A 15,213-nucleotide genomic window follows, 5' to 3' on the forward strand; every position below is an offset into this window, starting at 1 on the left:
TCTTGAGCATCCCCCAAATTAAACACATCTTTGTCCCTTTCTAAAGTTTTATTTCTGTAAACTCCTTATTTTCTTGTGAAAGTGCTGTAACCATCTGATAATTGAGTTTATTACACATATTGATACAGCCTTCAACCAACATTTTGCTTGTGTTAAATATCTAGACTTAGGAGAGTTTAATCTTACATCTGAAACACGCTTACTGAAATGGAATATTCAATGCATTAACGAGACCAAACTGCAGGGATTAATACAGAAAAACAAACAAAAATACGTGTCAGCAACATACACAAGGATAGCAGAACCAATTGTCAGGTCGTGCATTTGACAAATAGAAACAGTTCTTGCAAAGCTGCAGTTCATCCAGCTGAAAAACAAAAACAGATATAAATAAACTCCAAAAATCCCATTTGTATGAGCTCAGTAGTGTAAGTGGCAGAGTTTTTCAGCCCTGCTCGCTAAATGGGTGGCACTACTTCGGTGCAACAAGGTATAAAATGAGATGTCTTAAGAGCAGATGAAATACAAGATGCAGCAACATTATTCATACTTTCAAAAAGCATGGGGGGAAGGGCTTAATTGAACACTTAATGATTTATTAAAGCTAAAATGCACGGTTCTTTAAATTCATCAAAATTTAAAGCACATTCTGAAAGAAAAAACTCTACTGAGCAAATGTGACAACCAACTCATCTTTATGTTCCGGTCTCCTATGAATATTGATAAGTGTTTCAACGACAATTACAGAACTTGGTAGGAATCCCATTTTAGACCGAAATTATGCAAGCAAGTACAATCATTTCTAGTCCAATCATGTATTACTACATTATTTCCAAACTAAAACTTAATCATTTTATCCAAATGACAGTCAAGTTGCAAAAGAAAGAAAAAAAAAAAAAGGAAAAGCAATTCTGAAACAGTAGCTAGAACTTCAAGTTTTCATAACAAGAAGAATCATTCTCTTAGATTCTAAAGCAAAAAGCAAATAGCATATCTACATCTTGGTTACTTGGTGCTACTTACTTCATGACACGTGTCTTTGTAAAGCATCCTCGCTATGTCAGCTTGTTCACTGTCCGCTATAAATTAAAAATAAATGCTATGAACAATCACAGTACGATCGCTGTGCTCACGAAGATCTGCAGCTGCTATGACTTTCATGCTGTAATTGTCTTGCTTTAGAATGCAAAACGTAATTCAGCCACTTGGATAACCCTTCCATTTAAAATTTTCTAATGATCAGTTCTATATTTGCTTGCTCTATTGTGTTTATAACGCAAAAACACTGTTGGGAGCTTTTAAACCAAACAATACAAACACAGATCTGAGGAGCAGCAGCAGCAAGACATGGTTGTTCTAAATACAGATCCAGTTTCTTTCTCTGCTATCATCTTAGTAATTGCCCTAAAACATGGTTCTCTGCAGTCACCACTGGAATGAACACAGGTACATCTCATAAGTGTTTTCTGCTTAGAGAATGCTTCAGAAACTGTTTATCATTATGGGTTTTCCCTGACACTTGTATACATCCCTATTAACACTCCCTCTCAGCACTCTCCTTACTAGCAACAGTGTGGGCTGCCTGACACAGTGCATGGCCTGGTCCCAGCCTTCTCCCAGTTCCCCTGAGCTGCCTGTGTGGGACAACCACAAGCCACATCCTTCCTGAAAAGACAGCTCTGGAGAACCCTGTTACTAGACCTGGCTCTGACTTCTAGAAGCGGTGGTGGTGTTTCTCCCTACCATCTATACTGTCACACCTTACTAAATAATCACTAAACACCCTCACAGTGGCTGGCAGCTTTTCTGATGGTACCAGTATTTTTAAGGGGATGTAGATGTATCCGCTGTTGCAATATGGCAGATATTGCCAATGATTTTGCTGACGCAGCACATCAGAAACTGTACCTCTTTCTACTCCAAAGCAACACGCATATTCTGGAAGAAACCTGCAGTATAGATTAACTCGTGGCTTTGCTTGCAGAAGAAACAGGATGGCAAAGTTGCAAATTCCCACTGATAGGCTTAGCAGAGAAGATGAAAATAGGCATGTAGCCAGTGGGCAAGAGCAGACCCTGCCGTCAACCAAGTCCTCTCACAGCTTACTTTGATTTGTAAGGGCTTTCAAATAACTTCATCTAAATGTAAGATTATCAAATACTGAAACCAGTCCTGAACTTTTGAGCCTCCTATTGATGAAGATAAACCAAATAACGTAAGTAGTAAATGTAGCACTTTACCTCCATAGAAAATCACTGTGTTGTGTAGAAGCAGCTGCGCATCTGCTTTGAACTCCTCATAACTCCGGTACTTTCCTTCATTTACTTTCTATACAAAAGAAAACAGGATTGTGAAAAAACTACCAAAGTGCTTTACCTGTTTTATGCAAAAAAAGCCTTCATGGAAATCCACATTATGCAATACAGATCAGACACTGCCCTTCCAGCATACAGAAGTAATACTTACAGCTGTTTGACATGGTTTGTTAGCACCTGAACACTGGCCTCATCGGTTCCTTCATGCAGTGCTCAGTAGTAAAATACTTGCTTTAATGTTAGATTGAGTTAGAAAAAAAAACCAAACCCTCTTTGTTATGACAAAAGCAGTAAGATGTGATCCAAAATGCTTGTTCAAATAAAGGTATATTCCCTGAGGTGAAGATTTTACATCTTAAAATACATGCCAGTTTCAAACCCATGTTGACTGCTTTTATACTTCTAGGATTTTCACTTGACAGCGAGGGTTTTCTGAGGCAGTCACTGCCTTAGTCTTCCAAACTCATAACAAAAGCCCACAGGGAGCCACACAGTTAATTTACCTAGTGAGATCTTTTTTCTAGTAAGGATGCCATCTTTTCTTTTATGCTCTTTGAAGAACTTCTATGAATTCACCAAATAAACTGTCTTCAATTTCAGGCATGTTATCAAGGCCAAAAAGACCCTCTGAGGAAGTGCGCGAAGGTGACACAGTGAAAGGGAAACCTGACCTATTTTCAGTTTTAGGCACTTCAATCCAGCCCATTATGCATGTCCCTAAAACTGTCAGTGTGGCTATTGTTTATCCATGTATTTCAGTAACAAAAATAAAGCAATTTGTTGTTTTTTTTTTACATCTACTTTTGTAAAGAATGATATATGTTAGCATGTTATAGCAATCAAGCTACAACCATAAATAAAATGATATGCTATCCAGTTTGGTCATGTGTAGTTCATTTACATGAGTCACAATCTGACCTTTTCTGAAGAAAAAAAAAAAAAGAACATACTAGAACTTTATTCTTGGAACAATTAATGCAAAACAGATGTTAAGTGAGTCCTGTTTTTCTGTGATCCACAAAATGATGGGTTCTTTATGAATCATTCAGATGTTTCTCAAGTTGATGTCTACACAATGCCTCAGTGGTTAAAAATGTAATATAGTAAAAAACATTGGGCCAGATATGCAAACACAGGCACTAAAGAATAAATTCAATGACCTATATAAAGCATACTTTTTAAAAGAGGATTTCAGCTACCTGCAGCTCCTAGTAAAATCTTAGTATGAAAGGAATTGAGAATACTCAATGTCTGAAAAACAGGCACCATCCAAGACATTTTCACTTGGATACCTATTTATAAGGAAAAGTATGACATTTTAAGCTCCTATATTCAATGCTCAACATAAAGCTGAAATACTCATTAATTAAACAGGATTGTGCTTTAGTTCTTAAGGTTTATCTTCAGTGTTAAAAGACACCTAAACAGTGTGGAAGTTAGAAAGGAAATCACTCTACCTCCTGTATAGTAGGAACATCAACAGCTGAGTGCACCAGCCTCCTATACATTGGGTGTTTGTTGTCCTTCCCTTTCTTGTTTAGATCTATAGCCTGAAAGGACCATGAGACAGTACAAGTTATTGCATTGAGAATCTGCTTAAAGCATATACAAAAGATTAAATAATTGCAACAGCTTGGAATATTTCAGGTGGAGAACAGACAAGGCCCAGCTGCAGATCAGCAGTCTTACACATTAAATGTACTTCAAACCTGAAAAACATCAGTTTCAAAAGAGTGATGGGCCCATTGTATAAACTCTTCCTGCCACAATTCTATTAACCTTAGCTATGAAACATGATAAGTGTATGTTGAAATACACAAACTGCTTATGACAAGGGAAATAAAAAGACACCCTCTTGTAGGCCTTCTTCCAGCGCAGTCACACACACCAGCTGCATTGCATCCCCTACAGCACACAACACTCTGCCACGTGTCCCTGTTTCAGACTCACCCGCTCCTTCATACGAGAGACTATGAACCGCAGGTATGTGCTCATCTCTTGTTTACTCGTGTTTTTCTTCTTGATGCTCTGTCAATGAAAAACGCCATCACGTCATTTTAAACCGGGGCTTCAAAATTCATCCAGCACAAATTTTCTCAGTGTCACAACATCTTTTGAAAAGGTAATTCCAGATTAAACTGGATCGGAAGAATTTTTAGGGGAAAATCTTCTCTGGGAAAGTGGTAACACTAACAGCTCATAACAACCAGACATGTTGCTTTAAATTACGACTGGGCTGAGGACTTCAGCTATACAAAAACTAACAGTTTTATTTCCCCCTATATTCATACTACTTTGCCAGAACTTTTCACATTAAGAAAAAGTGTCTTATTAGAATAAAGTAATGAAGAAAGGCATTATAATTCATAATTCATCTTTTTCTTCATTAGCAAAGCATTAATATTTTCAGTAAAATAAGAAAATACTTTTAAAAGAATATCCTGCACTATCTATTGTGCTTACTAGGCAAACAGGCACCATATGGGATGCACTCAAACACAGGACTGCTGTACCCACTAAGAGCTCAGAGTACTTTCTGCTGCTCAAGAAATACAGCAATTATTAGTTTTTGTGGTTCTTCCTTCATAAAACCTAATCCAGGTTTTGGAGCACAGTTTGCTTCTTTCTAACAGTTCAGGATCCAGAAGGTTTCACCCCCATCTCAGACTAGTGCAGAGTCTTATCCTTACCCTTCAAAGCCAACTCAGGCTATTGGGGAGCTTTTCATGCAGAGAACATGCCGCTACACAGAGGGTTGCTCTCAGGTGCCTGGCTCTCCTACAGAACAGCCTTTCCAAGCTCGGGCTGCTGGCTGTGCACTGTACTGCATGGCCTTACAACAGCTGCTATCTCCTCTTTGTTCTTGCCTACAGGAGCTCTTCAAAACAAAACTGCAGTGAAATAGCAGCATGGGTTCCAGGCTTATTGTCTGGCAGTGGTTTTTGACTGCTTACATCTTTAGCAAAAATGTTTACTTCTCCTCAAAACTCTGAATGCAATGAGTGCCAAGCTGAGTTCTCCCCTTCTATGCCTCCAATCACCACCTGTATGTAAAGTGCGGGGACCAAATACTTTAGCTACACCTGCCCTTCAATCTTTGATGGCCTTTAGCAATATCCACATGGATGACTGCTGTTTAGCCAACAATATTATGTATGATGCACATGAAGTAACAGAATCCAGTTTACCACATAGTACCACATGGGTACCTAATGGGTAACTAAGAGAGGCTAAGAGGCTTACAAACTATTAATCACTAGAAGTGAATTATTTTTTACTGAATTATTCATAACAGACCCTGGACATAGAAAGGGAAGATATACGTTGAGCACAGAGCAACTACTGTTACATACTTACTTAGCAGAGCACAAATTACATGCTAACTCAAAAAAGAAAGACAAAAGGACAAAAAAAAATTTGCTTTCTGGTTGAGTCTGCTCTGCTTTCATTCCTTCTGAAAGACACTGAAGACACTCAAAACACAGACTGGCCCTATTGCTACAGCAAGAGTGTAACCTATGCATCTCAGGATTGAACTTCCTGCCTCCTTCTCAAATTAATTAAAATCTGTACAGAGCACTACCTGTGAAGAGGTTCATTCAATTGCTTAGCAGTGCACATAAAATCATTACTGTCTGTGCTGACATATTTCTACCTCACCACTGCATGCTATAGACTGTACCTTCACTAGCCCCATAATCACAAACATATATAGATACTACAGTACACAAAGCAGCACTGCGGCTTTATCCTGTAAGGACAGTGCCCCTGTTGGGCAAAGCGCAGTACTGTGGAAAGGGCCAGCAGATCTTTCTAACTCTCCTATCATATTTTAGCATTATTTTCACAGCGTTAATGCATCCTAGACTGTCTGCTCAGACTCTGGAATGAAGCAGAATTTTACTCTGAGCCCTACGTCTGAAGCACCTTCTGTATATCTCTTTAAAGTAAACATGGCAGACAAAGCAATCTGCCACAAGAACATGCATTCTAGTTAAATTCAATTAGCTATTCAGTTCTGCATCAAACAACATTCCTACTCAGCTGCAATGCATTAAATTTTCTGCATTATGAAATGCAGCTGTTATCTTGTCATTTTATGCAAGAGCGCTGTATGTTTGCCAATGACATACCGTTTAAGCAGGCTCCTCAGGATGCAATAAAATTAACTTGCAGAGATTAGTCTTCTCTTTCTGACACGGCTCTGAATATATCATCCCTTAAAATATTTCAAAATTCACATGAACCTTTTTTCATGCCCTGATGGGCAAGACAGTTTGTAAGAGACCGTGTTAAGATAGATGCTTTACAGACTTATCCCTCGGGTCACAGTGAAAGATAGATAGCTGGCTTTGTGTCGTTATTGATGTCAGCAATTAATATAATCTTAAGCATCAATGAAAATGATATAATTAACTTGCCAATTCAGGCAAATTCTCCACATTTCCTTTAATTCTCTATACTGATTTATTTTAATGAAAAAAAAAAAAAAAAGAAAAAAAAAGATCTTCAGGTTGCTCTACTAAATATTAAAAGGTGATGAATTAGGGAATAGAAGCCCATGTGCCAGCACAACGTCTTTTTACGGCAAGGTTACTCGCCCTTCATAGAAAGGTATAATTAAACCACTTCATTTGCTTTTGAACAAGTTTACTCGCTAGGAGATACCTAAAGTTTGGAAGCTTTAACCAAAAACATGGATTTTCTTTTTCATCAAACTAATATGTGTTTTGAAGACCCGCCTTGCTGTGGGATTAATCAAACTAGACACACCTGAAGAATAGTTAATATTAGATGAGGGACATCTTTAACATAAATGATATTGTTCTAGGAAAATTTCCCAACTTTCAGGTCCCTTTACAGACAGAGTGATATAAAAGCAAGAGCAGATGAAAATTAGGTCTTCTAATTTCTTGCTTTTCGGAAAGGAAACCAATACTGGTCACTCATGAAATTGCAGAAGTGGTAATATCTATAGTGTATCTTTTCTCACAGTCAGATCTGAGACACACTATTGAAACCTTTTTAAGAGACTGTTAAGATTCAATCCAACCCAAACAGATTTTCAGGATCATTTAATATACAGATTGTATTGGTTCTGGCTGGAATGCAGTTTATTTTCTTCACAGCAGCTCGTATGGAGCTGGGTTTCAGAAACATCACCAAAACTATGCTGATAACACAGGGATGTTTTAGCTACAGACCAACAGAGTCTGCAGAATATCAAGAACTTCTTTGTTTCTCTGTATACCTGAGTGAACTGATAGTGTGCAAGAAGTTGGGAAGGGATACAACCAGGCAGATAACCCAAACTGACCACAGAGATATTCTATCCCATGGTTGGATTACATGATCTTAGTGGTATCTTCTAACCTTAATGATTCTACAGTTCTCTAAGTCTATCACGCTCAGCAATAAAAAGTGAAAATGGGTGCTTTACGGAGGTTATCAATCCTTAGCTCAGGTTCTAGCTATTGGTTTACCTATGGGAGGTGCTGAGCTATTGCTTTTGCATCACTTTTTTTGTTTTGCTTTGTTTCTTCTCTTCTTCCACTTCTCATCTCACAAGGTTTTCTTGCTTAAACTCCTCCTTTTACTCTTTGCCTATCCCACAGAGGAGCAAAGGGGTGAAGCCTGCGAGTAGCGGTGCTCAGCTGCCTACCAGGGTTACCCCCTGGCAGGGATTATTTCCAAGTCACACCAAGTTATAGTGAAATCAGCAGCCTTTCCACTTGGAATCATAGTCAACTGCCAGGCAATTATGCTTACACTGTGGGTGCAGGAGCACAGCACTTGAAAATAGCAATCCTCATGTAGAAGATTCATAACATCTGGTAGGTAAAAGGCCAAAGCTGCAACCTAATTCTGCTGGTAGGTGCAGGAAATGCTTTACATATGCATTACCTTCTGTGGTACATCTATTTCTTAGAAACTGGTACCTGAAGACTGGATTTATGTTATGATTTGCATTCATTATCCCAGACTAATAAAAGCACTTAGCTGGGAAAGAGGGTGGCAATACACTGCACTGTGAAGGTGCAAGTTACTTAGCAACCCTGACAGGCACAATGCAGGAAATCACTGCCAGGCCTGATGAACTCCCTGAGGTCAGCACCAGCTGAGGGGACTCCCGGGAAACATTCCATCCTGATTGAGAACTGTTTATGGTGGAACTATCTATGCTTCACACTCTGAGGTACAGAGGTTTCCTTATAGCCAGTGATTAACCCTTTTTTCCCCATTCCATTCTCAACTGTCAGGTGTATGCACACACTGAAGTGCTCCACATCAGAGCAAGAAGCAGCTCAGTGTTGGATTAAGCAAAGGCTGCTCAGTGACAGACACATCTTTCTAAGTCACCAGCTCCATTTCCAGAAGTGGTTCAGATTTCCAGGGGTGCATCCACAGAGGAGAACTAAGTGCACAAGCCCCCCATTTGTTCACCAATGTTGTTTATAAGCTCTCTGCTTTACCTGCTGGCCCTCAGATTTTTTTTTAGGGTTTAAATTTACAGAGGAATTTGGTGCTAATACACAGATAAAATGTGTATAATTATGCCAGACCCAATTTATGGAATATGTTCCATCACGTAGTTACTGTACAGGTTCTGGCTGTGATAGTTTTCTTCACGGGAAGTTCCAGATCCACTTCACTTCAGTAATTTTCATATGCATGTGCTTCTAACTTTCAGCCTCACTTGTCATGTTATACCTACTGCTGACTGTGAACTGCATGATGGAGAATTGTTATGTACTCTATGAAATGCTCACTACAGTACCAGAACTCCAAAACAACCTATTCATGGAACACATCAGCAAAGTATTTCCTATCTTAAGCTCTACAATTTACTTCCCTTGCATATGCACAAAACACAGAAACACTGAATAACTGACTGCCATAGGTAAATTGGTTATAATTCCTTGTACAGCCCATGCATGACAGATCAATGCCTGATCAGATGTTTGCAAAAAAAACCAATGACAGCAACAACAAAAACAACAAAACAGCCCAGGGAGACAAGTGAAAGCAAAATTCTTCCTTTCTGTTTCGCTAATTAAAATTGTATTCCTCTGGGACAAAATCCATCACCATGCATCATTTTGCCTTTCTAAAAATATATATTTTTAAAATTTAAGGAATTAATCATAGGCAGTTATTTGATTTGGGATCAATTTTCTCCTGTTCAGACTTCTTGTATACTTCTATTTTCACAAGCAACAACACCAGAAACATTGCATTTTCGCACTACTTTATGTAGTTCTGAGGTACTAAATTAACAACTGGATAAGATTAATTTCCTCTCTTTATCCAACCAAAGAGTGGCAATAAGCATGCAAGCCTCCCGCACCCTTCAGAGACCCAGCAGACTGACCTTGCATTGCATCAACCATCCCAGTAGTGGGAAAAGGCTAATGCAATCTCTAAGTCCACTTGATACCATTTTTCTCTAGTGATCTATCTACCAGGAATTTTGATGATAAAACCAATTTATTTCACTTAAGACATTGAATAGTCAGCAGTCAGGGAGTATCTTCAATCACTGCAGTATGGTTTGAGTTGAACTTTGCTTGGCTTTTGTCTCCTGCTGAGAATTATGTAGGGTATAAAATATTCAGATTGGTTCCATAAAGTTAAAAAAAGGAAAATATTAAAAAAAAAAAAAAAAAAAAAAAAAGCCAAGAATGAGACATTCTTGCTTATGGATGCGGTGGGGAAAAATTGCCAGCAGGGAAACAGAGTTGAAAGCACAGCTTGTGAGGGACCATTCTAAACGTTATAGGAGAAAAAATATTTCCAAGTTATGAACAAATCCTTGGCAATGTCCTTTATAAAATGCTTCTGAGTAGTCAAGTGTGCAAGATAAAGCTGTGCAGGTTGATTGAACTAGTACAGCCAGCAATTGTGAAACAAATAATCCAAAGGCTTGCTGACCTTGGCAGCATTACAGAAGCAATCTTTACATAAGAATGAAGTGTTCTTAGATTATTTCTCCCAACATATTAGGTTTCAAACATATTTCCACTTCACCTTTGTAAAGAGCTTGGAGATCCCTTGGTAGAATGTCCTGTGTCCAGTCACAAGAAAAAAAGTACAAAAATATACACATCTCTCTGTCCCTATTACTTGCATTGAACATCCATATTTACTGCAGATAATACAAAGTAAATCCCATTGCCCTTACGCAAGATAGTTAAGCTGGCTGGACATCAGCCAAGGTTCTCTAATCTACCATAGTACTTTGAATATAGGCCTCTCTCATTCTTTTATAATAAAATCAGAGCAGTCTGTTCCTAGGAAGGTGGGGGGAAAGCAGTGGAAGAATACTGAAACCTGACACAAGCAAGCTAATTCTCATCTAGACCTCTTCCTTTCTCCCCGGGCCTGTGCAAACCTCGTTAGTCCCAGTTTGCAAACTTAGGGTTTCAAATGAACTGGAGTAATTATCAGAAGAGATGCCAGCACAAGGAAAAAAGGGATGATGTGGCATTCAAAATGGCAGTATTCTTATAAGTACGTTGGTCACCACCTGAGGCACTGAGCAAGCCAAAGGTGTCTGGAGCAGGAAGGATGTAAGAGCCCCTGAAACCTCTCCTTGTATAACAAAAAGGGAATCAATAGGCAAAAGGACACACTTTATATGGTCTCAGATTCATAGTATTTTCTTAAAGGTAAATATTTGTTTAATATCAGTGCAGTAAAGTATCTCAGAGCTCTAAGATGGAAGTCCAACTGATTTCAGAGCAGATCACCCCACAGATCTGTGCACTCTGCATGGAGCAGTTCAGCTCTTCCATTCTGCAGACATCCATCTTATAAGATAGATGCCACAAGCCTCCTAACACACAAGGTGGCTTAAATCATTTACATTTTCTCTTCCATCAAGTGTAATCTAAAGTTGTTTGCAAACTAGAGTGGAGACTGTATCAGGTTTATCTAATCTTAACTATTTGTAAGAACTATCAATATTTATTATGGGAAATAATGATTACTTTAAAAATTTAAAGCAATTATTCACACATCTACTACCATTCTCTGTTTTGAACACAAAGAATACTGAATAGCTAAATTAAATACTGGCACTTTGATTCAGAAGGATACAGAACATGTTCTTATTCTCAACTGCTTGCTTCCAGCCACCAGGATAGTTTTTAATTCCCTTGCACTTCCCATACACTTCAGTATTTCCCTAAATCCTGAGAGCTCCCAATCTGAGGCAGAAGGTGTCAGGTTTTTACAACTGGTTCTAAGGTAACAGCAGTCAGAAAGTGTTGTTTTGAAAGAAAACAATCCATATGTTAAAAAGAAAGCAAAACACAACACTTCTCTGTGCTTAAGAAGCACTGACCCCTAATGTCGGTTGCAAGAGATCATCTGAAGGTCAGTCCGCTGCCCTACCACTAGACCTCAGCCTTTGGCAAGGAGCTTCCTCTTCCTCCAGTAACCCAAGGTAGAGAGCAACTGGCAGATCTTTATGCCTTTTATATCAATTATTTTTTCTTACTCACTCATATGCTTTGTCCCCTATTGAAGGAAGCCTAGAAGTGAGGTACATTGTGGGAGGTTACATAGAGGTGAAAACAGGTAGGAAAAATACAAAGCTGATGTGAAGCTGAGTACCAGCAAGCACTTCCATGACATATGTCTACTCTTCTAACAACATGTAGACAACGTAACTGATTGTTTTTCTATCGTATGTAAGAAATAATTCTGCTGTCACCCTACTATATTCATAAGAAAAACAACTGTAAAGAAAAAGCAGCATAGATACAGATGCAATGGGTGAAACCCATATTGACTTTTTCATGCCAATAAATGCATAGCAGTAAATGAAAGGCAGAATTTGACCCCTTGGTTTTAGACACTGCAGCTGTCAGCAACATGATTGTGGCTTTATCATGTAAAATATGATTCTAATAAAATATTAGGAATGCGATCATCAAAATACAAAAAAAAATTACGTTGATTCATTAAAATGAAGTTAAGTAAAAACAGTAGCATCTTATACAGCAATCTACTTACTCACATTGAAGATTTTCACAATATACTGCATTCACACATTGCATACATACGTACACACATTCCCACACAGTATACTGTGTGCTTTCAAATGCATACATAAAACTTGCTGGAGTCTTCAAAAATAACCATCTGCTACATGCACCATCATTCAGTATCTCTGTACAGATGCTCTAGGTATGTACCATTGTTAAAATATTCAGTTCTTTATCCATTAACCTGGCCAGACCATCTGGACACCTTAATGAAACTATTCATGAATAGCAACCCTCTAATCAGCACATGAAAGCTCATAGGTACTCACCCTGCAAACTGGGCACTGCCAGTGACTACTGCTGTCTCTAAGCCTGAACTCATCAGACAAACACTTGGAATGATACACACGAAAACACAGGTCACATATCAACACCTCTCCAGGCAAATGGCATTCAAAACAATACCAGTCATGATTTTCTGTTTCCCAGTCCTACAAAAAATACAAAATATTTTGGTATGATATTCTGTCAAAATCTTCAGGAACTAAGAACAAAATCGATATATGTCTTGAAATCCAGCAGCAATTAGACATTACAAACAGTTTAAGAAGTGTATAATGCTTAAAAGACAGGGGAAAACCTACATGCTTAAAGATCTTCATCAATTTAATATGCGCTAACTCAAACAGCATGTGAATGCCAAGTTTTAGCTTTTTCAAGTGTCTGATCGATAACATAATTTCAAATATAAGCTCTGTCCACAATGAAAAGTGGGTCTGTTTTCTATCCTTGTATACAACGCTGTTGTCGACCTCTCTGTAGTAGACTACAAACAAAAGGCTGTGCACTTCAATTGAGCATACCTATTTCCTCGGACTATGTCCCCTTGGTTTGATTGGTACAGTATATTTTCAACTGTAATATTCTGAAGGGCGGTCCCTTCCAGTCTTTACTCTCTTTAAACTGACAACTTTTCCAAGTGTTAAGTTACAAGGAATACATGAAATCATGAACCTATAATTGCAAGAAATGTTTTTGCTAAGCAATCTCAATACAATTCAAAAAATAGAAAATGTTTCGCTTGCAGTGCCCAATAGCACTCATTCCTGAAATGTCCTACAGAATTCAAAGGATATGGTTCTGCTGATATACAGATGTCTTCAATGCACTCTTTCTTGAAAATTCAGCCCCAGTGGCCAAATTCTGACCTTTGAAACATGTGCGTAAGCTTTGCTGAAGCAACTGAGAGCAGCATGCATATAATTTGGAGGTAGAATTTTGCTCTAGGAATCTCTAGCACTAAAACCAGACAGAATTGCCAGTGGCCACCATAAAATGTTTGTTATCTGAAGTGCTTTACTTGTCCTTACACTTTGAAGACAAAATAACTGTCATGTCTCAGATTAAACTCCCAGTGCCTTTTAATGTCCAAATGTCACTTTTCAGTGGGTTCAGATGTCTGAAAAAAAAAATTGCTCCTATTCTTCAAGAAGTTATCTTGATAAAAATTGGATTGAACTTTTTTAATGTCACGTTGTAAAGGTGGAGTCTGCAGCTCCCACCACTGGCCTGAACAGGCTTTTGTCCAATTCTCTGTTCCCATACCTGGGAAGCAGTGCCCCTCAGGTCCATAGGTATCAAGTCCCCACCATGGAGTGGGGAAAGAAGTGCTATGAAGTGGCACCTCCAATCCCTTGGGCTGAAGCAGCCGTATCCTGTACAGTACTCATCTGACCAGAGTCCTCCACAAATATAAGACATTTCAGGACAACCCCAATTGCCTACACTAAAGTTTATACCCATAAATGTTGGAGCATTAAGAGAAACAAACCAATAAAAAGGGAAAAAAAAAAAAAAAAAAAGATCCTTAACAAATTTCTGTCTCAGAACTTGATCATCTTTTGTTGTTCAAATTATCAGTGTAACTTGACTCTTCTCTTGGCTTTGTTCTTATTCAATTTTACGTATCAATTCTGTGTATGAATGGCAAAACAATACCACTTAATTTAGCTATTAAGAATGTATTCTCATTTCACCAAATCTTTCCCCTTCAACAAAATCCAGTGGCAGAACACTTTGAGAGTCCTTTCCTTGCAACAGTTTAGAAATAACTAAAGATACTGCATTGTAGATGCATGTGGTTTCTCAGCAGATCGACAAAAATCAGGATATTCAATACTTAGCATAATACTTTTTACAGAACTGCAAGATAAATAAGTCAATAAATAAGGGATAAAGGGCCAATCAAGCAAGAAAGGTTTGACTGAAGTTTTGTCCAGAGAAAAATCACATGAAGAAGAGCCCAAGAGATTCTGGCTACTGAGGAATTTACTGCAGCAAAAGGATTCCAGGATTTTTCATTTTTATTCATATTTGTTACTTATTGGTATATTCCAGATATTCCATTGTTAGGAAATATGCTGGCAAAGAGATGTGGAATTTAATAAGCATAGGGAAACATACTTGTTGGCAAGAAAAACCATGTGCTCAAGCCAGAAACCACGATGTTAAATAAAACACCAGAAGAAGCTTCCTTGAATAATCCCAATCGAAAGTTTCGAAAATATCATTAGTTCTAAATAGGCATCACTGGGTTTATCACAGAGAAGATTTTTAGTTTAATGCAGTATATTTAGTGCAAAAGCATACACAAAACATTAATTTATGCAATATATCCATAAAGTTAATAAAAGAAAACAAAAACAGGTACATAGCCCTTGTGAGAAGCTATACTATTGCCTTCAATAGCAAGGTCAGAGGCAGTAATTTTGCTCCAGCGGCAGTGAAATGTTACTGCTTCTCTCGGTTTGCATGTGTTTGAATGGGAGGAGAAACGTGCTCCCAGGAGATTTTTTCGTGCAGGAGACCAGATTCATTTACAGAGCTCAAACTGCCTGCCAGTGCTC

The 15,213-nt window shown here is 38.3% G+C and overlaps 1 protein-coding gene across 12 annotated transcripts in view; it reads right to left on the reverse strand.

Moving 5' to 3' along the window:
* Positions 1-15,213, reverse strand: part of ZMYND11 (zinc finger MYND-type containing 11) — a 99,448-nt gene that overhangs the window by 12,592 nt on the left and 71,643 nt on the right. For 8 of the 12 annotated variants that reach the window (XM_015853067.3, XM_015853064.3, XM_085538947.1 and 5 more), the window contains 6 exons: positions 12,637-12,798; positions 4,266-4,343; positions 3,773-3,865; positions 2,241-2,328; positions 1,024-1,079; positions 290-367 (listed from right to left, as the gene is read on the reverse strand). In XM_015853067.3, the coding sequence (XP_015708553.1) occupies positions 290-367; positions 1,024-1,079; positions 2,241-2,328; positions 3,773-3,865; positions 4,266-4,343; positions 12,637-12,798 (555 nt within the window). The remainder of the gene's footprint in view (positions 1-289; positions 368-1,023; positions 1,080-2,240; positions 2,329-3,772; positions 3,866-4,265; positions 4,344-12,636; positions 12,799-15,213) is intronic. The other 4 variants (XM_015853068.3, XM_085538949.1, XM_085538951.1 and 1 more) reach the window with 1 other exon arrangement.

This window comes from Coturnix japonica, chromosome 2 (genome assembly GCF_054131305.1).
Source record: "Coturnix japonica strain WE chromosome 2, WE-NBRP24, whole genome shotgun sequence".
NCBI classification, from domain to species: Eukaryota; Metazoa; Chordata; class Aves; order Galliformes; family Phasianidae; genus Coturnix; species Coturnix japonica.